This window comes from Mus musculus, chromosome 19 (genome assembly GCF_000001635.26).
Source record: "Mus musculus strain C57BL/6J chromosome 19, GRCm38.p6 C57BL/6J".
Lineage (NCBI taxonomy): Eukaryota > Metazoa > Chordata > Mammalia > Rodentia > Muridae > Mus > Mus musculus.
Genome location: NC_000085.6, coordinates 11,957,016 through 11,984,167, shown reverse-complemented (window position 1 = coordinate 11,984,167; position 27,152 = coordinate 11,957,016). Strand labels below are relative to the sequence as shown.

At 45.0% G+C, this 27,152-nt stretch overlaps 1 protein-coding gene and 1 pseudogene across 2 annotated transcripts in view; both read right to left on the bottom strand.

Moving 5' to 3' along the window:
* The window catches only part of Osbp (oxysterol binding protein), a 28,271-nt gene extending 9,947 nt beyond the window's left edge, over positions 1 to 18,324 (bottom strand). The window contains exons 1-8 of one of the 2 annotated variants that reach the window (NM_001033174.1): positions 17,872 to 18,324; positions 13,273 to 13,481; positions 10,260 to 10,510; positions 6,168 to 6,366; positions 5,829 to 5,931; positions 5,483 to 5,537; positions 5,168 to 5,299; positions 19 to 264 (exon numbers count right to left, since the gene is read on the bottom strand). In NM_001033174.1, coding sequence (NP_001028346.1) covers positions 19 to 264; positions 5,168 to 5,299; positions 5,483 to 5,537; positions 5,829 to 5,931; positions 6,168 to 6,366; positions 10,260 to 10,510; positions 13,273 to 13,481; positions 17,872 to 18,227 — 1,551 coding nt within the window. In that variant the 5' untranslated portion in view covers positions 18,228 to 18,324. Of the gene's footprint in view, positions 1 to 18; positions 265 to 5,167; positions 5,300 to 5,482; positions 5,538 to 5,828; positions 5,932 to 6,167; positions 6,367 to 6,960; positions 10,223 to 10,259; positions 10,511 to 13,272; positions 13,482 to 17,871 lie in introns of those variants that run through there. The other variant, XM_006527439.4, reaches the window with a different exon arrangement.
* Positions 18,325 to 25,188: 6,864 nt separating this feature from the next.
* Gm46643 lies at positions 25,189 to 25,549 on the bottom strand (annotated as a pseudogene).
* Between the last annotated feature and the right edge of the window lie 1,603 nt (positions 25,550 to 27,152).

Sequence of the window (27,152 nt, the reverse complement as noted above, 5' to 3'; positions counted from 1 at the left end):
CCAGCTTGGGGTCTTTACCTGCTCACAGATGGACCGATACCCATTCTCCTCCAGTCGGTCCAGTTCAAATGTCTCCCCAAGGAGAGGGTTGAATGGCTTGCTGGTTCGGAAGACGGTAGTGGAATAGGAGGAAACAGTGAAGGCTGCAACATAGCAGAGCTGTTCTAGAGAGTTCTCACACTTTGCAGCTCTGTCTAACAGCTCATGGTACTCCAGATCTTCAGTAAGGCGCTGAAGCATGGACAAGGGCTCATTAAAGTTTACCTGTAAGCAAGAGAGAAAAGCTGAACCCTTCCCCCACACATTGATAGGAGACAGCCGAGCCTCTTTGCAGATGGAGAAGATGCTGAGACAGTAAGGTGATATAGCAACTAACCAGAAAGAGAAAAGAACTGTGGCTCTCAGATTAGACATCAGGTGCCCCACTCTCCTACTTGAGATGGAAACCATGCCTCTTCCATGCAGTACCGAAGACCCAACAACAGCCAGAAGTGACTTCATCAGGCAGGAACTGAGTGAATGAATTACAAAAGGAAGGAAGCAGGTGATGCTCTCACTTTTCAGATTTTACAGCTGATTCACAGCACTCGTCACTAGATGACACAGTATGTGGAGACGGATCCAGGGAGCGAAGAACACTTCTGCTAGGGGAGATGTGCGCCTATTCATTACACAAATATTACCTGAGTGCTGTGAGCCAGTGACGATGTGGCCTACTTGGTGGAGGAGTGAGAAATAGACACTGCTCACACTGCTCCTCAGGAAAGTCAGTTACTTTCTGAAGTAACTTTGGTATTTATATAATTTTGCAAATTTAAAATTTGTACCCAGGCATGGTGCTACACACCTTTGATCCCACCACTTGGGTGGCAGATGTAGGTGGATCCCTGTGAGTTTGAGGCCAGCCTGGTCTATAGAGTGAGTTCCAGGACAGCCAAGACTGTCTTGAAAAAACAAAAACATAAACAAATTGTTCTAAAGCTAGATATGGTAGCACATGCCTTTTACCAAGCACTCAGGGAAGCAGAGGAAGGTGAATTTCGTGTGTCTGAGGCCAGGATGGTACACATAGCAAGTTCCAAAACAGCTAGAGCTACATAAGAGATCCATGTATCAAAAAAAGAAAAACAAAAATAAAAACAAACAAATTTACTCTATGGGCTGGAGAGATGGCTCCTTGGGTAGGAACTCTTACTATGCAAGGATGAGGACCTGAGTTCAAATCTCCACTACTTACCCTACTACCTACATTAAAAGGGCAAGGCATAGCTGCTTATGCTTATAACCCTAGCACTTGGGAGAGGGAGGAAGGAAGGCAGAGGTAGAAACTAGCACAACCCAGGAGCTCAGCCTAGCGACACAGAGTTCAAGCCAAGTGAGAGGCCCTGTCTCAGGAGAGTATATAGCTGAGTAGTAGGAAAAGCCCTTTTCTGGCCTCTCCATACACAGCCCCCCACACCCCACAAAAATACAAAGAATTTAAAAAGAGAGAGAAAGAGAGAGATGGCTCAGTGGTTAATAGCACATGAGCTCCATTTGCAATATCTATATCAATTGTCTTACAACCTCCTGTAACTCCCACTCTGAGGAATCAAATGTCTCTGGCCTCTAGCTACTTAACTCACATGCACATACCCACCCAACAGACATATGTAATTAAAACAAAATACATCTTAGAAAGAGAGAGAATAAATTTGCTCTAGAAGGAACATTTACTTAGTCAGTAATAAAGCAGCATGAGCTTGGATAGTACAGGCCTGAGCTCCATTCCAGACAAAGAAGCCGTCTTCTTTCTTTTCAACAGTTTCCTCCTTACTTCAGCCTTCTGTCTACCTTCCTATGATACTCTTGCCTCAGCCTCCAGAGAAGCCTAGACTACAGAAGACATCTGAGTGGAGCTGTTAACAGTTAACTGTTAGCAGTAAAGCCTGAGTCCTTCGGAGCCTTCCTAACCACTGCAGCACAATCTCTCAGTGGCGACACTTCAAGCAGAATGAAGTGAAATTTTCACACGTTCAAAGGAAAATTGTGACAAACTGTATCCTGGTGAATACTAGACATAGGAACAGAAGCTAGCTCAGAGTCTTCATATCACTCGTCTGCCACTGCTTTTCTTTACATATAACCCAACTTCTAATAAATGTTCCAAGAATCTCAGTTTCTTTGGAAGTGCCTAGCTTTGTTTAATGATCATTTTACCACTTGGAGGCCAAAAAGAAACACATGAGTGAATATTTTAAGCAAAAGGAAGCAAGGACATCATTCACTGTCAATGGAGAGTTAGCCAGTCACAAAAGAGAACACAGAGACTAGCAATGCCAGGCCCCCTTGAGTGGGGACAAAGAAAAAGCAGGGATATCACTGCACTGCAGAGGCTGAGGGGACCTGGCAGAAGCTTAACATCTTGAGGCACTCAGGAAGCCTGACTAATGAAAACTAGACTCACACAGATCCTGTCAGAAGACTGCGTAAGAAGGAGCTATGATCTCTTACTGATGTCTTATATTGGCAGTGCCCAGCTAAAAGCCAGCAGGAATAGAAGTCTAAAACTCACAGCCTAACCAGCTTCTCTGTGATGCAATGCTGCTGGAGAAGATGACTGGAGGTAAGTCAGGACTGCACATTCCTAATGGTGATGTCAATAAGGAATGTACAATGAAGAAGACACAGAGGCCGGGCAGTGATGGCACATGCCTTTAATCCCAGCACTTGGGAGGCAGAGGCAGGCAGATTTCTGAGTTTGAGGTCAGCCTGGTCTACAGAGTGAGTTCCAGGACAGCCAGGGCTAGAACTGACAGAGAAACCCTGTCTCAACCCCCACCCCACCCCACCCCCCCCAAAAAAAAAGAAAAGAAAAAAGAAAAAGAGAAAGAAGACACAGAGGTCACCTAGACCCAGATGCTGATTCTAAGTAAGGTTTCTATTCTGAGACAGTGATGGCCTGCCTTTCCAGCCCATCTTCCTACAGCTTTCTATAAGGCACCCAGTGATCGAACAAGCGAGTTCTCTATTTAAGTTTCCCAAACACCAGTTGTTTGGGGGTTTCTCCAATATATGCTCACTCAGTTGCTTTTTTTTTCTTTTCTTTTTTCTTTTTGTCTCTATGTCCACCTTCACTTTATTTTAATTAACTAATTAATTACTACTACTATTATCACTATCCCATCATCATCATCATTATTTTACATTAGTGGAGATGGAATGTAGGGCCCTAAACATTCTAGACATGCATCTATAATCTATTATCACTGAGCTACATTTCTACTTTTGGGAATCATTCCTTTTAAATATTAAACCTTATACATGTATATAAAAACAACCTATTTGTTTTCCAAGGCTCAAATAATGAATCACTCGAGCATTTGTTGAGTGAGTGCCTGTGTCAGGCAGTATGCTGAGCATCAAGGACATACACAGCAGCAGTGCAGTTCCTGCCTAGGAGAAACAGTCTATGAACAGAAGCCTATGTGCCAAGAGGCTGAAGAGTGCATTTTATTTCTGCTTCCAAGTACCTGGCTATGGACACAACATGCAGCTCCCAGACCCTAAGTCTTAACATCTAGACTCTTCTCGAGGTAAGTACGGTCACATAAGTAAGCTATGGCCACGGAAATTCAAGAGATTAATGGATTATGCAATTTACAGGAAATGCCCTTAAAAGGCACAGCCTGCTCTTATTTGTCCATCTTCCAGCTGACTGCAAAGTATCCCTCTGATGGCTCAAGAAGCCCCTGCAGACCTATGAATTAAGGCTCCTAATAATAAGTAGACAGCTACAAACAGAAAGAAACTTGGTCCTGACACTGTAGGTATCAGCCCCAACAATATACTTCTGGATTTCAAAATAAGAATCTGTTATAGGTGAGTGCCCACTGTTTTGTTTTGCCTTTGCTTTTGTTTCTCTGTAAAAAGCTACAGAGTAAAATTTAAGCCTTCAGGACCAGGTGGTCTCTATCTCACATCATTCAATACTGCTTCAACAATACAGCAGGTACAAACAGAAATAAATGAATGAGAATCTCTGTCCCCAAAAAGCTTTATTTGTGGACATTAACCTCATAACTATTCCTTTTGCATTACTTTAGATTTATAAATTTTAATAAAAACATAAAAATATATTCTTAGCTTATGGCTGCTTAGAAGACAGCCAGATTTGGCTCAAGGGCCTTAGTTTGCTGAGCCATGGTTCAAATTAATGTAGCTTGGGATTTCTTTTTATAAACTGAACATCTGTCTAAGAGGCACACTGGCACTACACTGGGCAAATTGGAAACACTCAGTAAATACTTGTAGAATGAATAAGCAAGCAGAACACTGCCAAACACAAGCAGTGGGCCTTCTTGGAGCACAGGGGATAACTATCTCACTTTGATTAAGTATGCTAGAGATTTATTAAAGAGACATTACACCAAAGCCCCCAACAAAAAATATACCAAGGGTTAGAGGCAACCCAGGTTGGCATGGAGGAATGTAGCCTCAAACTCTTGTCATTCCTCCTGGTGCTGGAATTAACAGGCTTGAATTACCACACCCAGCTACTGTAATCTTTCTTTTATTTGAATTTGGGTCGCTGTGTACCTGTGTGGTGAGTGCATGTGCATGCCAAGGCAGACATCCATGCCACCACTGATGCCTCTTTTTTTTTTTTTTTTTTTTTTTTTTGGTTTTTTTGAGACAGGGTTTCTCTGTATAGCCCTGGCTGTCCTGGAACTCACTCTGTAGACCAGGCTGGCCTCGAACTCAGAAATCTGCCTGCCTCTGCCTCCCAAGCGCTGGGATTAAAGGCGTGCGTCACATGCCTGACTTTTTATGTGGGTTCTCAGGCTTCCATGGCAGTACCTTTACCTACTGAGTCATCTCCTCAGCCCCAGTACATGCTTCTCAGAAGCAGACTTGATACTGTGTTATGTGTGCATCCCCCATGCCTGCCTGCCTGCCTGCCTGCCTGCCTGCCTGCCTGCCTGCCTGCCTGCCACAGGAATTGCTTATAGATGTTATCAAACACTAAGCAGCTAACTCCAGCTGATCTAGAAACATACCAGATCCATAGCCAGAACTAAACCAGTTGACTTAAAGGGATGGTCTATGATTAGCTTGACCATGCTACAGTGTGGCAAGAGTGACCTGCGGTGGAGAGGATATCAGTCTGGGTGTCTGAGGACCTCACCGGCATTGGGATCTTAGAGAGCTCCTTTCCAATGCAGTTCTTCATGATGCTCCACAAGTTGAGGCTGTAGTTTGGCTTATATGGTATTCTGGTTCTCTTTTCCTTCTTGGTCTCCTCCAGCTGATGCTTGTACTAGAAGCAAAAACAAAGCCATTCAATCAGCCACAAAGAACAAAAAATCTGCTATCTATAACCTTCCCTTCCCCCATGCTTAACGAACAACAGGAGTTTCTATTTCTCTTAGCACTTCACAGACAAGTCCTTGCGAATCAAAATAAAATCCCTTGACTGTGACAACTTGCAAATAAGAGTTACCTGTTCATCAAGGCTGACATCACTGCTGGCCCCACTGATATTGCTGCCAGTACGTCTTCATGGATGAAAAAACAGAGGAGAGTTAGAACAAAGACCAGAACTGAAGTTTGGTCCTCACCAGTTCTTTATGAAGCACAATAACAAATATACTGCACATACTTAGAATGGCTTGAGTTTGGGATCTCTGAAAAATTCAATGTAAATGCTAACGGTTTTCCATCTACTTAACACAAAGAGCCCACATCTTAGCAACCACCACCAGCTCAGATTCTCATGGAAAACTCATGGAAAAGAGTCTCATCATGTAAACACACATGTTCATTTTCTTCAATAGTCAAGGACTCACTTGTGGCCCAAATTTTCAGGCATGGTGATAATCTCTGGTGCATCAAAAAACTCATTCTCGTCATCTTCATCGCTCATGTCCCCTTTGCCAGAACAGCACTGATCTACAAAGAGAAAAGCCTCATTTGTTTTCGTGTTATATTTACCAATGCCTGGCACAGTGGGTTCTTTTAAATACTGACCACAAACACAGCAACAATGGCAGAGAGCAGTAGAAAAGCAAAACGAAATCAACAGCTCCAAATGCATCCATGAGCCACCAATCGCGGAAAACGTCTTCAGTCACTGCAGAAACCTCCTGATCATCCCACAACAGCTGTACAAGAGCCAAGTGTCCTACCTTTACCAGACCCAGCGCTGCCCGGAGGGTTTGCTGGCAGCACTGTGGCTCCCCGGAAGGCTCTCTCCAGGTGATTGTGCTGCTTTGCCAGCTGCTCAAGAGTTTCTTCCAGTCGGATTCGCTGGTCTCTTTCATACTGTAGTGACTTCTGCCACTTCTTACTGTGTGTCTGGGCTAACATGAGGAAATCTCTGCAAGCCTATATGGAGAAAGTGTTAGTTATGGCACCTCAACTAGTCAGACTCCCCACGAAGTCACCTTATTCTGGGAACACGAGAAGGCATATGACAATTAAGTACTTCCTGCTATTCCACAGTTATCAGGGACAGCCAGCTGTGTGCTGCAATCAAGGTCAGACTTGGGAAAGAGTGAACACTGTTGTCATAGTTCTATTTTCCTGGTCACGAGGACCAAGCAAATACCAAGTGAGCAGCAAACCCAGACAAGGCATTTGTGGCAGCAGCACAAAAGGTGGGCATGTGAACTGCACCCAGAGGGCGACTGGCTGAAAGGCAAAGGGCATGACAACAGCTTTCAATAACCAACCCAAGCACGTAAGCCAAAGCTGAGAACTAAGGCCTGGCAGGTGATCCCTTTCTGTACCTACAACACAGCCACACTGAACTCATTTCTTGGGTACACAGCTTTCTTCCAGCCCTAACCACTTAGGCATGTGCTGCTCACTCTGCCTGCACTGCTCTTCCCTCTCCCCTCTCTCTAAGGACCTAGGACAAATGGCACTTCTGTGGCACCCACTCTCCCAAACAGCCAGTTGTTTCTTCCATCTCCTTACCAACTGCAGCATACTTCTACCTAACACATGCACATGACTGAGTTTCTTTCTCTCCAGAGGGATCACAAGCAACTTTAAAACACATTTTACAGCTTATTCGTATATAGGTCTCCAGCTCCTAATACATAGCAGAAGCCTCATAAAGTTTGCTTAATAAATAAATGAAGGAAGGAACCAATCTAACCTTAAAACTGTATTCCCTGTTACAGAGAAACTAAAAGGTTCTATTAGAATGTCTGCTTCCATGGTTTCAACAATTGCCTACAGGTCCACCAATGGCTACTAAATCAGTGATTCCAAATTGGACTCTTGGGAGTTTCAGACCAGAATATCCAAGTGCCTATTCAATGGCTCCAAGTAACTTCAAAATCAGTAGGTCTCACGCTTGATTCACCACAGTCTCTTGCTGCCTCATTTCTTTCTTCGAATTTCTCCATCCCAGAGCAGTTCTAGAGCCTTTCAAGCTGCCCAAGCCTATGGGGAGTCTCTCTTTCACTTTTGCTTCTTTCTTCACATCCAACTATCAACTCCTAGTGACTCTCCTTTACTATTCTGGAGTCTGCAATCTCTTTGCATTCCTCCACAGTAGAAGCCGTGGAGCAGACATCTGCAGTGGGGGCTGGCTGGCCTCAAATCATAGCTCTTTCCTGCTATCTAGTTAGTTACTGATCTCTGTGCTTCACATTCTTTGTCTGTGAAAGAACAAAGACTAACAACAACAGAGACCCCCCCACCCAGTCACACTCTCCACACAGAACACTTAGAACACCACATTCAGGAAGGCTATAGTCAGACCACCGAGCCCACTCATCTGATCTGTACCTTCCAGCCTCCACTCAAGCCTCACCTCTGGCTACCGCCTTGCTCCAGTCACCAGTGGTTCCCAGACTGAGGTCGAGACCAGGCCTACATATAGCATATCGCTACCCCCAGCAATTCCTCTCCTTTATTCTCTTCTAATAATACTGATAATCATTAAAATTTGGCAAGAACCACTGGAATGGCGGTACATATCTCTGATCCAAGCACTAGGGAGGCAGAGGCAGGCAGAGCTCTGTATTTTGGGAGCCAGCCTGGTCTACATCACAAGTTCCAGAACAATCAGAGCTACACAGAAAAATCCTGTCTCAAAAATTTGAAAACAAAAAAAAACCAAAAAAAAAACAACAACAACAAAAAATCATCAAGAGACTACGGTACAGCCAGGCACTTTGCCAAGCATTTCAAATATATCACCTAAAGTCTCTCAACACTACTATTAAAGATCTACTAGTATCAAACCATTTACAGATAAGAAATAGAAGTCACAGAATGGGCAGGGTTTCCCTGGGTTATGCAGATAATGAAGGACACGGTTGGAGTCCAAATCTATACTGCCTTCTTTCTAGGCAGACTTTCATTCTCCCTCAGCATTTAGCTGAGGTGTTAGCTCCTTTAACCTTCCGAGCACATGCTGAACACCTCTACCCTGTCACACACGTAGCTGCTCAGGCTGGCTTTGATCTCTTGTTTCTCCTGCCTAAGCCTCCAGGGTGCTGAGATTAACAGGCATATGTCACCATACCTGGCTTAGTTTTAGTATGTATAGTGCATTTAAAGCCTTGCTATTATAACAACACAAGAATAAAAAGTGCAGCTTAGGCAACAATGAGATTATGACAGGGACACTGGCAGTGAACAGCTAACGTCTATCAAGTTGTTGGACGTCTCAGTGTGTGTTGAGGTGAGGATCAAACCCAGGGCCTGGAGCATGCTAGGCCCACTACTCTAACCCGGAACTGCATTCCTCTCCTGCAAGCTGGGCTCTGACTTCCATGAGTTCATTCTTTGACATGACCTTGGAGATGAATAATTTCCCAAGGAACAAAGAAGGGCACTTTCCAAGAGAAAAGGCTAAAGCAAGACTTTGGGTTTATAAAGCAGGAGTGTTTTATTTAGGAAAAAAAGTCATATTAGAATAAGAAAAATAAAAAAGAAGACTGTCAGAGAGTTGAGCTGATAGTAATTAGAGGACCTGGGTTTGTTTCCCATAAGGGTGGATTGTGGCCACCAGTAACTCCAATCTCAGGGGTCTGATGCCCTTTTCTGGCCTCCATCTGCACATAAGAGGTGCATGGACATCCATGTAGTCAAAACACACATACACACGAAATACAAAATGGCAAGTCTACATATTTACTATGGGTCATTGGTTTGTGGAATTATCAGGTTTCCTGGTCACTGAACACCCTTGTCAGCACTGACAAGGTGGCTAACTAACACTAGGAGGTGGCTAACCTTCCTGAAATCCTGAAGGCAAAAAACTAATTTGTCTTCTTTCTGGCTGGGGTAAATCAGTTCTGAAGGTGTTCAACACTTAAAATGAAAGTTAAAATGTTAAAATAAAAGTTAAAACAAGCTACCATCACATAACAAAGAAACAAAATGAGAAAACTTTCACCTCAGGAAAAGGTCTTTGATGTTCAGGCACCATAGGAACTAAACTAGCTCTCACGGTCACTCCCTAAACAAGGGCAATCTGGCACTCATGAGGTAACTTAACCCATTTAATTAGAAGGCGAGAAGCTCTGCAAAACCGTTTCTCACAGAATACTCGTTCGTCTCACTTACAAAATGTCCTTCAGTGTTTTTATGTGAAGGAAGCTAACATAACCCGTTGAGTGAGAATCAGTTAGCAGAAGAGGAAAAACAGCATTGTAAAACCTGGTATTCCTTTCATACACCTACCAATTTGTCAGTGAGGCCAGCAATGCTCTGTATTTACCCATTCTTCTAGTGCCTACGTGGAGTGTTCTAGAATCAAAGACTCACACTGAACTAACTAGAATTACAAGTTCTTGACAGCCCTTGAGCTGGCCCTGCTTGCCATCCTGAACGCAGACTGCCTTAGCTGTGCAGGGTCTGACTCCAAGGAGGAAGGAAGCAAAAGCTCACAACAGGACAAAGGATTCAAGAGGACCTTTGAGTTTGACACATTAGGTTAGAAAAACAGAGCAAAGAAGAAAAACCATAAAGGAGCCCAACTAATAGAACCTCAGATGCCCTGCCACTCAAGGAAGGCTGCACCACTGACTCCTTGGCACCGCCCAGAAGAGGAAATGCCCTTCTGACCACGTGAGCAGAACACCTTCCCCCTGAGCAGCTGGTCCTGTTTCATGCAACACACAATGTAACTTAAAGCACCCGATGATGGAAGCAAGACCTGGTATATTCAGTGTTTTAACAGTTAGTTCCAAGGGGTCAGAAAAGCACTACATTTCTGAGAGGAACTGTCAAAGAGGGCTACCTTCTTTACTCACATTGATCATGGCATTGGATGTTATCCTAAAAAGCGTGGCTCGTTCATTGACCTGCTTGATTTTCTCATTGCTCTCAGCAGGCAGCTTCAGGGACTCCAGCTCACTGAGGGAACGCTGCAGGGCGGTGCCATGCTTAGCTATCAAGTCGTTGCACGTGCTGAGGTCCTCCACTTTGCTGGAGAGTGTTCGCAGGGTGCTCTGGAGCTCGGTCTTGTCAGTCTGTGAGACAGACTCTTCATCTCCTGAGTCATCTGTAGGGATGCCAAGGTTAGGCTCTGCCGCTAGGATCAGGACGGAAAGTTGGAGCCCTATCTATCTACCTACCTACCTACCTGCCTGTCTGGCTGTCTGGCTGTCTGTCTAGCAAACCATGTGCATTCTGAGCAACTGAGGGCTTGCCACTCCCAGGATTCCTCTAGAACAGTGGTTCTCAACCTGTGGGCTGTGACCCTCTGGAGATTGAACAACCCTCTCACAGGGGTCATGTAATCAGATAGTTACATTACGATTCATAACAGTAGCAAAATCACAGTTATAAAGTAGCAACAAAACTAATTTTATGGTTGGGGTCACTACAACATGAGAAACTGTATTAAAGGGTGGCAACATTAGGAAGGCTGAGAAGCATTGCTCATAGTGTGGCCCAAGACCCACACTATGCATAGACTTGAAGTGCATCATGATGATGCAAAGTCTCAGGTCACACTCCTAGACGTTTAGATTCAGATGGTGAGAGGCAAGGTCTGGGGACCTGCATTTCTCTTTTTAAATTATATTTATTTATAACTTTATATGTAGTGGGGGGGGCGGGGGGTAGGGTATGTGTGCTACAGTGCACATGTACATGTCCGAAAATAACCTTTGGGGTCAGTTCTCTCCTTCCACTGTGCAAATCTCAGAAATGAAATTCAGGTTGTCAGGTTTGGTAGCAAGTGCTTCACCGGCTAAGCCATCCCACTGGACCAGAGTCTGTGTTTCTAATTGTGACCAAAGTAGCCCTACTATCCACCAAAGGTTAGATCCACTGATGGACAGGATAGTATGAGAAACTGGATGCCTCTTAGAAACATATAACTAGATCTCCCAATTCTTTTTTGAGGCAGCTTCTCATGTAGCTCAGGTTAGCTTTGAACTTCCTATGTAGCCAAGGATGACCCTAAACTTTCGATCCTCTTGCTTCCACTTCCTGAAAGGTATGACTACCATACCTAGTGTTGCAGTTCTGGGGAATTAAAGTCTTCGTACATAGTAGGTAAACACTCTTACCAAAACTGAACCCCAACGAGCCTTTAAACACTGAAGATTCCAATCTAATCCAAACTATTATTAAGTCCACCATTGTCTTTAGGGTGGCACGCAGGCCACCTGCAAAATGGGTTGGGAATCGAAGAGTAGCTTCTCCTATGTCACACAAAGCTACTGAGCTCCAAGGGAGCTAAACCTCATGACGAGCTTACCTGACTCTAATGCCCTCCAAAAGCAAACCAAGAGAGCTCTCAAGTCATAAACCGTGGAGGATCTGGGTTGTTCCTCTCACTGTCGGCTTTGTACTTAACAGTTCGACACTGCAGACTGTTTTCCCAGCAATGTCACTCCTTTGTGAGCTAACATCAGCCCTTAAATTAAACAAAGGAACAAGAAAAGGTCTGTCCTCTCTCCTGGACAGAGGCAGGGGCCAAGGTCAAAGCAGAACCTGTCACCACAGAACTGATAAAGCAATGAAGTCTCCTCTCATGGCCCAATAGACATCAGGCACCAAGCTAAGCAACTGGCAAACAAAAGCTGACAGCTCAGTTCTCTGCCAGTGTGCAAGCTCAGTGCAATTATTATTATCTTCAGGGAAAATCCTATCCTTTTCTTTAGAGGGAATAAAAGCCAATTTTTAAAAAAAAATTATTTTTACGGTTTTAAACTATATTTGTGTTTATGCTCTTATGGGTCAAAGGTGGGCAGATCCTCCTGGAGCTAAACTCAAGATGTTGGTGAGCTTCCTAACATGAATGCTGAGAACTGAAATCTCTCCCTCCGCAAGAACAGGGTTCTTGCAGCCTGATAAGACTGGTTTTTTGGTCATCTATCATGACTGTTACAACTTCATTAACAAAGACAAAGCTACCAGAAGCTGGGCCTAAAATTCCAGCACTTGAGAGGTGGAAACAGAAGGATCAGACGTTCAAGGTCAACTTAAACTACAGACAAGAGTGAGTATGAGGACAGCCTGGGGCATGCATGACTGTCAGAAAAATAAAAAGAAATCAAGAGAAGAAAATTTGGCAAGGGTTCAAATTATGAGTTGTAAGATTCCTAATTCTGAAGCCGGGCAGTGGTGGCACACTTCTGCAGAGGCAGGCGGATTTCTGAGTTCAAGGCCAGTCTGGTCTACAGAGTGAGTTCCAGGACAGCCAGGGCTACACAGAGAAACCCTGTCTCGAAAATAAATAAATAAATCCTAATTCTGAGCTAGTACTAAAGTAATTATGTCTCAAATATTTAAGAAAGTTAACTGATATTAAAAATAAAAGCACGGGTCAAGCACTAGGCACAGTAGAGAATGTCTTTAGTCCTAGCACTCAGGAGGCAGAGGCAGGAGGATAGGGTTACAGGCCATCCAAGGCTACTAGTAAGACCATGAAGCAAAAAATTTACAACAAAATTTTTTTAAGCATAAGTGGTATGTCATATCTTTAGGACCAAGGTTTTTCAACTTCAGCCAGCTGAAGGGTGGAGATGCTATTCTGTACCTCACAGGGCACTGAGCACTATCTTTGGCTTCTCGTCTCTATATGCCAGTAACACCCCAGCTTTTTATTTTTAACTAAAAATATCTCCAGACATTATCAAATGTCATATGTGTATATGCAGGACTGAACTCAGTTCACAATCACTACTCAAGGGAAATAACATACAACAAGAAGCTTGGGATATCTAAGACATGGAACATAATCAAAATGTACACTGCAGTCAGGGTTGTAAAAAATTGTGTTTCCCAGGTCAGTGTTCCTTTGTTCCATACCTGATTCGGCCAGCATCTTCACAGCCTTGGCCTTGGCCAGTTCTAAGGCTGTCACCCAGCGCTGACGCTCTACTTCGGAGCTGGCCTTCAAGTGGTAGGTCTGAGCACCGCCATTGGAGATGATGAAGTTGCAAGAGTCCTCCACAGTGATGTTGGCTGTGGCGAGGTTGATGGTACCTCGGCAGGTGTGTCTCATCTCTGCCTTGGACCTGCCATAACAAGACAAAAAAGGCTAAACAGAAAGGTAACAGACATCTGCCCTGCTCTGCCTTTAGTTCCTCTTATTAACTCTGGGCCGTTGAAAATTAAGTAGTCTTAGGAAACAAATTCTTGTTTTATTTCCTTCAAACAACTCTTGGAAATTTAAGCAATGAGAAATCGCTTTCAGAGCTTGTAAGCACTGTTTGTGAGTCAGAGTTTATTGCCCCACTGTTCCTCTTACTATTAGCTTTTAAAAATACAGTCTTTACTGAGCTAGAATTGCATGAACTATTAATTCAGCAGTTAATTAAATACAACTGACTGAATTTTGAAAGGTGGAGAGAATCGTGGGGCCACTACCACATCCGAGTGTAGAGCAGCCCTAGCTCTCTCATGCCCATTTGCAGTCACAAACCACTTTTTAACTTAGCAAGTTATAAAACACTTTATAACCTTGTGCAACAAAAATTTTTGACACTCTCATTCTCTAAGAATAGCTCCATTTTTATACACTGAATCACCCCCTCACTGTAAATCAGCCCAAATGGGAACTGTCATGCCATGCTTAGGATTACATTGCCGAAATGTATAAATGGCAAACCACCCTACCTGAGTAGACTATTAAATATTGGTTATGGCTCAGATGTAAGAAGTAATAACTATAATAAAGCATAACCACGAAACAATCACCAGGCATTTTAATCTTTTGGAAAATGCAGTTTCCTAAGTTCCAGGTTTTTACTGGTGGGAACTCCTAAGCCGTCCTATTAATAGCCAGGAAAGACTCAGCAGGTCTGTACTCAAGAGGGCTGGGTGTAAAAATTCCCCCAATCTCTACTGACAGCGCTATTAATAGACTAACTTCTGAACTTCACAACACTACTTGGTGACAACAAGCTACGAAGCACTGGGCATAATATATCAAGACTCACATTAAACATAAACTCCCAGCACTGCTGAGCATGCAGAGAAGCCTGCCCATTTCCCCACTACCACTGGCTACGCCCAGGGACCCTCACGTTGAAACTGCAGTTTCCCCTGTCCAACTCAGAACATAAAGAGGTCAAAGTCCTTTGCCACAGTACAAAGCATAGAGCCAAGCAGCCAAACACACCTGGCACATCCAGAATTCCTACATGCCAGAAATGGCACACACCCTTCCCAAAACACTAAGATTTGATATATTTGAGAAAGTCTGTTTACTGCCCTTAAGAAGACAGATTCGCTGCTGGTGACCTTGTCATGTGTAACTTCTTTTCTTTCTCAAATGTACTAATGAGCAATAAGAGATCACAGGGTGGGGGTGAGGGTCTCAAAGGACTGGCCATTTTCCATGCCCTGCACCTGCCACACTGTAACGTGAATCCTTGCTTTTTCTATCCTTAACACCACCCCCTCCCCGCAAGCTTCAGTTACATTATGAATAATGCAGGCTGAATTACAGACCACAGCTGAAGGCCAGCTTACCCTCAGTACTTGGGCCTTCTATCACAGGCCTCCTTATTACTTTCCACTAACCACCTCCTAGGATCTCCTCTGGTTCCACCATCCTTGGATTAAAAAAGCTTCTCAGCTACTATAAAGTCCATAGCTGGTTAACAGACACTAAGAAACGCTGGGAGGGGGGGGCTTGAACAGACGTAGGAAAGATTCTGCTCTGAAGTTCTTCAGCCATCACAGTATTACAGCTATTTTCTGGGTAGAAAGTTCTTGCCTGAAAAGGCCAGATGAAATTTAATTTAATCTTTGGAACCTAGAAGGAAAACCTATTACAGCCTGCCATGGGTGTTTTTGAGAGAAATGAGAATTTGTGTAAGAGAGTAAGCTATGGGGCATTTGTGTAAAGAAACATAAGACAAAAGGATTGCTCAGGTCTGTTCTTCTGTTATCAGAGGATGGGGTCTATGAAGAGAAAATGGATTTTGAAAATGGCATACATCAGAGACTGTAGGTGCTGAACATATGACATTCAGAGGAGGAATGCTAACACAGCTAAGTAGCTCTAGGAAGGAGATGGGGACCACAAGCCCCCTGCTAAGAATAAACTGCCAACGCAGCAGGAAGGATGTACTTCACTGAAATTCTTCGGGTGTGGGGTAAGGAACAGATTGATAAACTACACCCTGTTGATTGGTCGGCCTGTGAATGGGACCATCGTACTTGGCATGACAGGCTAATGGCATATCTTGCTATGTTTTGGAAGGTGTTTTACGTGGAGTCAGCTTCTGTGAGAAAGAAGGTAAAAAAAAGCAGCAACAAATATGAAGAATAGCAACAGGGTACATTATTAATATCCAAGGTCAACACTGATCAAGATTTATACTGACCAAACAATCAGGTATCCTGCAAAGTAGATAATGTAAGAACTTGGTTGGATTAAACCATCAGAAAATATTTCCTTTTTTTTTTTTTTAGATTTCCTGTATTTTATGTGTCTTTTGCCCTTGTTTATGTATGTGCGGTAAGTGCTCTTCTCCAACCCAAGACTACACATTATTAAAGCCCTTAGATAATACAGTTGGTTTTTTGCTTGGTTTGGTTTTCATTGTTTTGTAGCTATGGTTCAAACTCATAAAGATCCACCTGCCTCTGCCTTTTGCTGGGAGTAAAGGCTTGTTATCACTATATCTAGCCCTTAATGTACAAGTTTTAATATGAGGAATCAATGTTACTAGAGATTTATAAACCAAGTCAGGATATGAATCATTAGAATAGTAGTCAATTAAAACAAGACATGGAGCTTGAACAGATGGGAAAAAAAAATCTCTGAGCCAAACTAAAACTTTAAATGTATGTTATAATCCTAAAATGAGTTATAGATGAGTAGGAGAAAGGGTTATATTAAAATTAATTCAGAACACAATAATGAAAATGTCACACCTACTAAACAACTAACGTTGCTTAAGCATCAAGGATGAGCTAAGGCATTTTCTATGTGAGGAGCGATAAAAATGTTCCCACCAACAGCCTATAACTCTCGTCTTCAGGCTTTCTTTAAAATTCTCTACGAGCCAAGCCAACGATGTTCATGGAGGTTATTCGTCCCCCATGGGCCTCCTGATAGGAGAGAAACTACTGGTGAAATTGAAAAGGAATACAGGCTGAGCCACGCCCCCAGCAGTGTCTTGGGTTCCCAAACTGGATGGACTGTGGGAAGAGATTTCAACCAGAAATGGCGTTATTATTATACTAAGCAAATCCCTCTTAGAGTAGACTTCGGTACTTTCTTCATGAGACACACTGTAACACACTCTATAAACCTAAACCGTGTCTTAGGTGATTATCTCTGTATCTAACTGGTTCACGTAGCACTAACCTAGGTTTTAGGTTTTAAAGTATGAAGAGTAGTTTCAAATCCTGATTTCTCCAAGACCCTGGGAGAGCTGCGCATGCTGAGTCTGCTTTCTTGTCAAGAACATGGGAACATGTCCTAACTCCCAGGGAGATAGGAGATCTATGCGCACTAAATGAACAGTTGCATGTAAGACATCCAGCCACAATGCAAGGCTGTTGGGAAAGCTTATAACCTGTCCTCCAATCACCTCTCAACACCTCTGTCTAGTAATATAAGCCCCGAAGTGTGACATGTTATGACCATGCTATGAGTCACAGTAAGTATACATTAACCATACCAAAATAAGCACTGTGAAACCTTAACAATCATTTCAAAAACATGTGTTCTTCCTTTAATAAAACTTAATCTTAAATAAAACTAAAAGGTGCACGGTGACTGCTGGATAAGACAGTCATTCCCATGGGAAGAGGTGGGGCAGGCAAAAGTAAAAGCTATGGTAGAGTACACATCTCTATTGTGGACTGTCTAGACCGAGAAAGTACGCGCATGCTTGAAGAGGTAAGACATATGGTGGACAGAATCCCAAAGTCTCCCTGTGTGTGGTATTCTGATGTCGGAATGTGTATTCTGAGTAGACATGGGCAGGTATATCAAGGGTGTATCAGAAACATTAAATTTTAGAGACTAGAGCACAAAAAGTTAGGAGTTGTAACTTCCACTGTAAGTTCCTGAGGGACAGTGCCCGGGCTCGCGCTGTCTGTGCCCCTCCAGCTTCACAACAGTGCCTTACTTGCAGAATTAGCGATTGCACCCACGTGGTAGCGGAAATACAATGGCAGAGCAGATGCTCTCCAAACAATTGCTGACAGGAAAGACCCAGGGATGGAGGCAGATGAGGCACTAGGGGCGGGTGACAGCGGAGACAAGAGCAGTGTGTCAAATCTGCAGGTTCTGACTTCTGCAAGCTGTCAACCTGTGCAGGTGACAGACAGCGACCCAGGGCGACCTTGGCAGTGAAGCCAGCCGGCGGAGAGTGACAGCGCGGGTCTGTGGGCTGCACAGGGGGGGAGGCCAGGTGAGCGTGGCGCCCCGGAAGCAGTTACCTGTAGTAGCTTAGGAGCCCGTTGCTCAGCACGAACCATCGCCGCTGGTAGCCTTTGATGTAATTGGTCCATTTGAAGAGCCAGCCCTCTCTAGCCGAGCCCGAGCCCCCGGCGCCCGAACCGCCCGAGCCCGCGGCTGGCGGTGCAGAGCCCGGGCCGCCTGCCGCCACTCCTCCGGCCCCGGGGCCCGGGCCGCCCGCCGTCGCCGCCGTCGCGGCCGCCACCCCGGGGCCGGGCCCCGCGTCCCCGCGTCCGCCGCCGCCTCCCACCGCGGGTGGACCCGCGCCGCCGCCGCCCGGAGCCGCGATGGCTGCCGGGCCCGGCCCCACCACTCCTCTCAGCTCGGTCGCCGCCATGAGCCGCCGCCGCCCGGAGAGACACGACCGGAACCGCCTACGAGCTCCGCCGCCGCCGCCCGGAGCGCCCAACACGGCTAGCGCTTCAGCCGCCGCCGCGCAGCGTCCCCGCCCCGCCAGCCCCGCCGCGGGAAGGAGGGCTCGACTGCCGGGAAGGAGGGCGGCGATTGGTGCCGCCAAGTGTCACTTGCGGAAGACCCCGCGGACATTGGCATTTCTCTCGGGCCTGTCATGCTACTCCGCCCAGTGAGAAGCTCAAGGCGCGACGCGTCCTCCAGGCCTGCTTTCGATTGGCTAACAGGAAAGCCAATCAGGCAGGGCTACAAAATCATTGGTGGCTTTCCGAAGTCCGAGGACGGGAGAATGCAGAGCTCACGGCCGGTTTGGCCTCCGAATGGCTAGTACTTCCGTCAGTCATTACAGTTTATGCTTCTGTCATTGCCACGTCACCCCCGCCCATCGCGCTGCCCTTCATCCTCTTCCGCCCTTACGGATTGGTGGTTGATATCAGCTGCTCAAACCTTTCTACCAATTACTGAATGCATTGAAGTAAATGGGGCAGAGTCCAGCCTTCACATACTCATTCTTATTTTTTATTGGCTGACACCTATGTCTTTCACCTGTCGGTGGAGAGGCAGGGCTATGATTGGAGATGATTGGTTCTGGACATTGTCAGTGAAAGCTGCAGTTGGCCGAGATAGCAAATAAATTCATGGATGCACAAGTGGGCAGGCACGTTTGCAGCTTTAAGGAAGTGATGGGTCTCTATAAATGCTCTTGATGTGGGTGTGCTGTGGAATTCCCTCCTTCTCAATTGAGACTTGCAGATGGCCTTAATAAAGAGAGATGGATGGTTCCTGGGTCTCCTAGGGATTCCGTTTTCATATCCTGCTTCCGGAAGAACCCAGAGAGAGCTTCCTCGGCCCCCTCCTGGACTCACGACTCCTCCAATCCTCACCCCATTCCCTTTCCTGGTCTACCCTCTGTCTCTTCACTCTAGATTCTAATACACTTCTATTAATTCTGACCATCTAGTTGCCGACCTTATTTACGGGGAGAATAGATTGGCAAAGACCTACTACCTACCTTTATATCTCTTTTCCAAATCTAAAGGCCCTTGTTAGGTTTAGTGTGGTAAAAACACAATTAATTCTCTTGTTTATTGCTAGGGTTTTGTTTTGAACTGGGTGTTGAATGATTAGATTTGATCAGCTTAATTACAGCTGTGTTAGAGGTCACAAATTTCAGTAACTAGTCCAGCATTGAGCTGTTGTGAACTATTATTACAAAAATAGCCAAAACCTGCATTTTGGGGAATCTAACACCTATTACAGTGTAGCAGTTTTTGACCTGGCAGTAGGAATAGGGTTTAACTTTTATTTATTCATTTCTTCTGATTTGTGTGTGTGTGTGTGTGTGTGTGTGTGTGTACACCTAAGTGCAGGTACTTGTGGATGCCAGCAGAGGGCATAAAATCCCCTGGAGCTGGAACTAAAGTTGGTGGGTAGCCAACCCATAAGAATACTGGGAACAGAACTCAAGTTCTCTAGAAGAACAGGAACTGTTAACATCTCTCCAGTCCTAGGAGTTGCTTTTAGATACTGTAAAAAACTATTTACCTCATGAATATCAAGAAGTAATCTAAGCTGGGAGGTGTCGGCACATACCTTTAATCCCAGCTCTGAAGAGATAGAGGTGGGTGGATCTCTGAGTTCGAGGCCAGCCTAGTCTACACAGAGAAATCCTGTCTCAAATGGAAAGAAGGAAGGAAGGAAGGAAGGAAGGAAGGAAGGAAGGAAGGAAGGAAGGAAGGAAGGAAGGAGTGAATCTAGTCTGATTTGGAAAGCCTGGCTTCTCACTTTGGTTAAATACCTTTACAGGAAAGGAGTGGAAAGAGGGAGGGGGGGCCTTTGTAATCATGCAGTTGTAATAAAGCTCATTTGAGTTTTGACCAGCTGCAAGCGTCTGTAACAAATGGGAGCTGTGGTGCCACATGTCCCTCAGTTCAGTGTTTCAGGAGAAACACATACTTTTAAAACCAGGAGATCTTGCTGTCCCCGTGTCAACCTAGTAAGCTCACATCACTAACCCAGAGACAACATTCTTATGAGGTCCCTGTGATCTTGCAGCACAAAGTAGAAATGCCATTAGTGAATAAAACTGTCTTGCCAAAATAATTGAAACTGAATCAAATAAACCCTGGTTACAGGAGCTAAAGGAAGCAGTTTAATGACAGACGCAAAGAGACAGCCAAGGGGAGAATGTGAGGTCTGGGAGATGGCTCCAGGGTTGTAATGTTGCTCTTGCATGGGACATCCCTCAGTTCAAACTCACAATCACTGGTCACTCCAGCTCCAAAGATCCAATGCCTTTCACTTAACCTGGCACCTGCATTCAGGTGAACAAACTCACAAAGAGACACACATAGAGACACGTGATTTATAAAGACACACTGAGAATGTAGCTCAGTTGGTGGAGGGCTTGCCTGGCATGCACAAGAACCTGGATTCTACCCCCAGCACCACTCACACCAGGAGCGGGAGGCAATAAATTTATTTAAGACCACAGGGTGATTGATTCTGCTTGCTAATTAACAAACAGACATAAAGGCACAATTAAATGAGTATGGAATTGGATTCTGGCTCCGCAAAACTGACTTTAGACTTCTTCAGCACAGTTGCAAAGAGAACTGTCTCGGGCTGCCAGCCTGTTGTTAGGCAGTTACTATATTAGTTCAGTTACTGATGTTGGAGATCTGCAAACAAATCTTTAAGGTCTGGAAAACTGTGCCAAAGCATAGAAGTGAATGTTACACTACCAGTCATTTTCTTCAAAATGATTCAGCACAAAAGGGAAGAAAAGGAAGACAGCCACCTAATCACTGTTGGTTTTCATTAGTGAGACCGAAGAACCGAGAAACAAATTAAGGTAAGAAGAATTTATTTTTGCCTTATGGTCTCAGAAGTTCCCGTTCAGGGTCTCCTTGCTCCATGATTCAAGGCCAGGCTGGGCTATACAGGGTGATTTGGGGTCTGCGTGATAAGACAAAGCATGGGGAGTGTATAGTACAGCAAAGCACCTTTCTTGTTGGCCAACAGCAAACAGAGGGGCCAGGTCCCCAGTGGTCTACTTCCCCCAAGTCTGCCCCATCCTTCAGTTTCCACCACTTCCCCTCTGTCCATTCAAATTTTGACTCAGTCAGATAGCTTAGTCTAGGAGCTGGGGCGATGGCTCAGCAGTAAGAGTGCTTTCTGCTCTTACAGAGGATCGAGGGTCAGCATCCAGCATCCAGCATCCAGCATCCAGCATCCAGCATCCAGCATCCAGCATCCAGCATCCTGCATCCTGCAATCTGCATCCAGCATCCAGCATCCAGCATCCAGCATCCAGCCGGTGACTCACAACTGTCTGTAATTCCAGTTGTAGGGCATTTGATGTTTCTTTTGACCTCCTTTGGCTCCTGTACCCACACAATGCACATACTCAGGCACACACAGGAGTATATACATTTTAAAAAGCAGTCTATTGATTAGTTTAAAGCTCTCATGAATCAATTCCTTCTCAATGACTGAATCCACCACATGGGGGAACCAAGCTTTCAAGAGAGGAGCCTTTTGGCAAGCAACTCCATATATGTAAATCACCACAGGAGGGTATAGTCTAAAATGTGCCCACATGCTATGTGCTTACCTAAAAGAGGAAATATAGCATACACCGAGGGGGAGTTATGTCATCGGATGGATGTTTTTCTCAGATACAAAGTGTATCAGCGCTCGTTGTATCACAGTTTTTGTTTTTATTCAAAAAGATTTTAAAACATCTGGGCATGGTGGCACATGACTTTAATCCCAGAACTTGAGAGGCAGTAGCAGGAGGATCTCTGAGTTCAAAGGCAGTCTGATCTAACTGAGCTAGTTCCAGAACAGCCAGGACTATGCAGAGAAACTGTCTCTAAAAGACGAAAAAAAAAAAAAAAAACTTAACAAAAAAATACTGAGTTAAGTTATTGATGTCACTCCACACTACCACCAGAATAGAATTCAGAATTTTGGTCTGGCAGGTGAGGCCGTTCCGTGCATCATCTCTGGCAGGTGAGGTCCTTCCGTGCATCATCTCTGGCAGGTGAGGCCGTTCCGTGCATCATCTCTGGCAGGTGAGGTCCTTCCGTGCATCATTTCTGACCTCCGTCCTCTCCTGCTTTTCTCTCCGTTTCTTTTCTTGTTTCAGAAAGCAAACCATTAGAGTATTTTGTTTTCAATGGAAAAAACAAACCCCATGTTCGTGACCAAATGCATTTTGCACGAGTATGAAGTTTGTTTTCCCAACAGGCTGTTCTTGAAGGGTGGTTGTTGCTCTCCAGGCATCAGGGTCCTGGTTCTCCCATCTCCTACCTGTGACCCAGCCCACCCCAGTGCCGCCTTTGCACGGGCCCGTTGTTATGAGCTGTGCCCAGTGGGCACTGGTGGTCTCTATCTCCTACCTGTGGCCGGGCCCACCTCAGTGCTGCCTTTGCAGGGGCCCGTTGCTATGAGCTGCACCTGGTGAGCACTGGTGGTGTTTGTGCTGTCTGCCCTCCTGCCAACCTTCTGAGAGTCCTGCAGACCTCTCTTGCCAAGTCCTACTGGAGGTAATGCTGCAGGGGAGTGCCAAGCAGTAAGTAGCATTAGCCATCTGGGTTCAGCCCCTCAGAGGGTTGGGCCCTGGTCCTTTCATAATTTACCCACCACCCTCATCTCTGTCTCTGAACTGGGAATAGGAGCCCACAGTGCCTAAGTAAAGCTTTCCCAGTCCCTCGTCTTTGCTGTAGACTCCATCTAGGTTCACTCCCAGCCCCCTTGTCCAGGTACACACCTGCCCTGGCCTGTGTTGCCCATGCCTTTTACCTGCAGTCAAAAAATACTGAGTTGAGTTATTGATGTCACTCCACACTACCTCCAGAATAGAACTCGGAATTTTTGGTCTGGCAGGTGAGGCCTGTCCATGCATCATCTCTGACCTCCACCCTTTCCTGCTTTTCTCTCCACTCTCTATTAAATTGATCTACACACTTTCTCTGGGTGTCCCTTTGCTTCCTCTGCCTGGCACCTTTGTATAGGCTTTCTCTCCATTCAGTGGACAGTGTGATTCTACGTCCTTATAGAGTGTCCCCTGAATTCCATAGCTATAGCAATCTCCCTTCTTCAGGACACAGACTTTCTCTATGATGTTAAGTGTTTTAGGTGTCAGCCAAAATACCAGAGGAAAACAACTTGAAGAGAACACTAATTTTGGATCATAATTTTAGAACTCAGTCATCAGAGCAGTGGGGCAGGGTGCGGCAGGGGGAGTCCACCTAGTGGTCTCAAAGGAGCGGAGGCGGGGTGGGGATGGGGGGAGACAGTATGCCTGTAGTGATGAAGGTGTTTTTTTTTTCTTTTTCTCTTCTTTTATTCTACGTAGTCTGTGGACTGAGATAGCATGGGAAGGTTTAGAAGTGTGGGGAGAGGGGAATGTTTGCAAGCAGGGGAAGGTTTAGGGATGCCCAGCCTTTGGGTTAGTCCTGCCATGTCAAGAATTAACTATTAACTGTCGTGTGTGTGTGTGTGTGTGTGTGTGTGTGTGTGTGTGTGTGTGTTTCATTCTCAAATTCAGGTAGATCCACTTGCCTCTCCCTCCTGACTGCTGGGATTTAAGGTACCTACCACCCTGCCTGGCTGGGAATGTATACATGGCTGAAGAAAGATCTGTGTGCAGGCTTTTTCCTTTCTTTTCAAGCTTATTTTTAAGTTAACATACAAAGAAGTAGGTTTTATTATAGCATTGTGTGTGTGTATGTGTGTGTGCACATGCGTACATGTGGGTACGTGTGTGGATACATGTATGCTTGTGCTCATGGAGGCCAGAGGTCAACCTTGTTTGCAATTACATGGCCTCACTTTGTGTTGGAGCTTCCTGATCCGGCTCCCCTGGGTGGCCAGTGAGTGCTACAGATCCGTTTATCTCTACCTCCCAGCACTGAGGTTACAAATGGGTACCACCACATTCAACCTTTTTTTTTTTTTTTTTTTTTTTGGTTTTTCAAGACAGGGTTTCTCTGTGCAGCCCTGGCTGTCCTGGAACTCACTCTGTAGACCAGGCTGGCCTCAAACTCAGAGATTCGCCTGCCTCTGCCTCCCAAGTACTGGGATTAAAGGCATGTGCCACCATGCCCAGCAAAGATTTATTTATTATATCTAAGTACACTGTATCTGTCTTGAGACACACCAGAAGAGAGCGTCAGATCTCATTACGGATGGTTGTGAGCCACCATGCGGTTGCTGGGATTTGAACTCAGGGCCTTCAGAAGAGCATCCATGCTCTTAACCGCTGAGCCATCTCCCCAGCCCCACCTAACTTTTTAAATAAGGGTTCTGGGTATCAAATGAGCTTTTGTTTGTTTGTTTGTTTGTTTGTTTTGTTGTTGTTGTTGTTTTGTTCTCTCAAAGCAAAACCCTTTGCTGATTATCCCTTCAGTCCCTGTTATAGAATTTTCATGCAAATACTTTGTTCTTAGTACTCCCTCCTCTCCTGTGGCTGGACCCTTCCTCCCCTCCCAATAGCCTCCCATGCTGCTTTCCTGTAATGCATATCCCATTGCTTTCTAGTTCTTCTTTTCTTTCTTCTGAGCATACAAGTTTTTATATAAACATGTTCCCTACTTGTCAGGTTAAAGTTTTCTTTTCTTTCTTTCTTTCTTTCTTTCTTTTTTTTTTTTTTTTTTTTTGAACGCACTAAAGCTTTATTACAAAAGGAGTTGACTGCTAGAGATGGCCCTCCAGTCTTTCTCTGTGTCCTCTTCCTTCCCAATATACACCTCCAGGGGAGGTCAGGGTCCATTGTAGAAGAGGTGTCTAGGAAAGTGGAATATGCTAATATTTTTCCAAAGTTCCTCCAAATCCTTCCCGGTGCTGTTAACCATCTTCTGGTAGAAGAGGCAGGGACTTTAGCTCTTATCTTCATGATCCTCCATAGCTATGTCCTGGGGAGCTTTTATCTTCTTTTGTTGCTTGGGCTGTAGCTGACTAGTCCTGGTTGACTTGAGGGGTCTTCCACTTCCATGGCTGCTTTTTCTTTCTGGGCAAGTCGGATCTGCTGCAAGAGTTTCCTGTGCTTCTTCCCAGACAGCGTGATGTTGGCACGAGCACTGGATGCCCGCTTCTTGAGGTGGTGCTTCATAGTCAGCCCTTAGTCTATCACAGCCCCGACCACCCGGCGCTTTTCCTGCTTAATACCCTGCGGCGCCTGAACAACTTCTTCTTCAGCTCCATCCGGGGACGATTGATCTTTCCTCCCGGAGGTGCAGGTTAAAGTTTTAAACTTAGTTTTTATTATGCATGCTGGCATCAGCTCTATGGCCCAGCTTTTACCGGTGATGGTTTGCTAATGATGTTCTTTTTTATTTTATTTTATTCTCGATCGATTGATTTGTGTGTGTGTCTTCAGTCAAAATAACATACATATATATATATATATATATATATATATATATATATAATGTCTGTATACATAATACATATGTATAATATATATCTGGATGGGCCTGGAACTTGCTCAGTAGACCAGGCAGGCTTTGAACTGACAGAGATCCATCTGCCTGGCATTACAGACTTGTGCCACCATGCCCCAACAACTGATTTGTTCCTTTGAGGGACAGCAAGAGTCTCTTTTTAAATATGAATGTGACGTAATTTGAGTTTGTCTTAGACTGAACTCCCCCAGGGCTTTACTGGGGAGCACCCCCTTCTGCGCTGAAATTGACAGCCGCAGGCAGAAGGGTCAGAGGCAAAAGAACACTGAGCAACAGCAGCAGAGGCCCGCAAGCACAGCGCTATCTGGATCTGAGTCAGCTTACTTAGGGGCTCAGTCCTCAGAGTAGATACGGCTCAGCCGTTTCCCTGCAGATTGTCCAGGGAGTAGGCAATCCAGAGAAACAGACTCAGCTGTGGGCTGTCAGCCACCAACACTTGCAGCTGAGGACAGTGCTGAGTCCCCAAGGTAGGCATCTAGGAGGCCTCTATCCAGAGCATCCTGTAGTCTATGACATGTCCCCTCTCGGGTCAAGACTTCTATAGTTCACTTAACCTGCACAAAAGACGCCAGTAGAAGTAACCCTGTTGCTGCTTGCCAGAGGGACACTTCTCATTCCTGTTCCTCCTACTAGATTCTTAAAGTCTACCTGTTCTAGGTTCTGTATTCAGAGTGGGAAAGAGCTTGGAGAATGAATTCTATTTTGGTGATCACTGGGGACTGGTCTAATTTCCTTTGCTTGCTCTCTGACTTTTCTTGAAGCGAGTGCTGTCTCTAAGCATTCTAACCTTCCGCTTTCACTCAAGTCTGGGCAACAGGATGATGTAATTCATTGAAACTAAGGAGACACAAAGTGAATTTGTCAAACAGATCTTTCCACAGAGTCTCGAGGGAAGTAACGGACCTTCTGTTTTGGGATCATTAGGTGCAAGAACCACATTTGGTGTGTTTTGTGTCTAGCTACATGGGGAATAATTACGTGTTTTTAAATAAGGAGAGCTTCACATGTCCCTCACAGGAGGCAGTATTTACCTGGTTATTCACTTGGTTACGATGTCCCAGGGCCTTGATAACCTAGCCTCAAGTCCTGGTTTTGCTAAGTGAATCCAGTCTTGGGCTGTTTATACAATGACTCAACAATTTTCTTATGTCCATCTTACTGTTTCATAAGTATTTGGGTAAGGACTAAAGAAAGCACGGGGAATATACCTGGATATGTGGTACTAAATGCCAACTCTAATTAGTAATTTTTCAAGAAGATCATTAGAGCGCAACATATCTAACCACGTTGTGGTTTGGATTTGAAGTGTCTTCTTTCCCAGAGGCTCATATGCTGAAGGATTGGTCCCTAGCTAGCGACCATAATGAGAAGTGATGGGA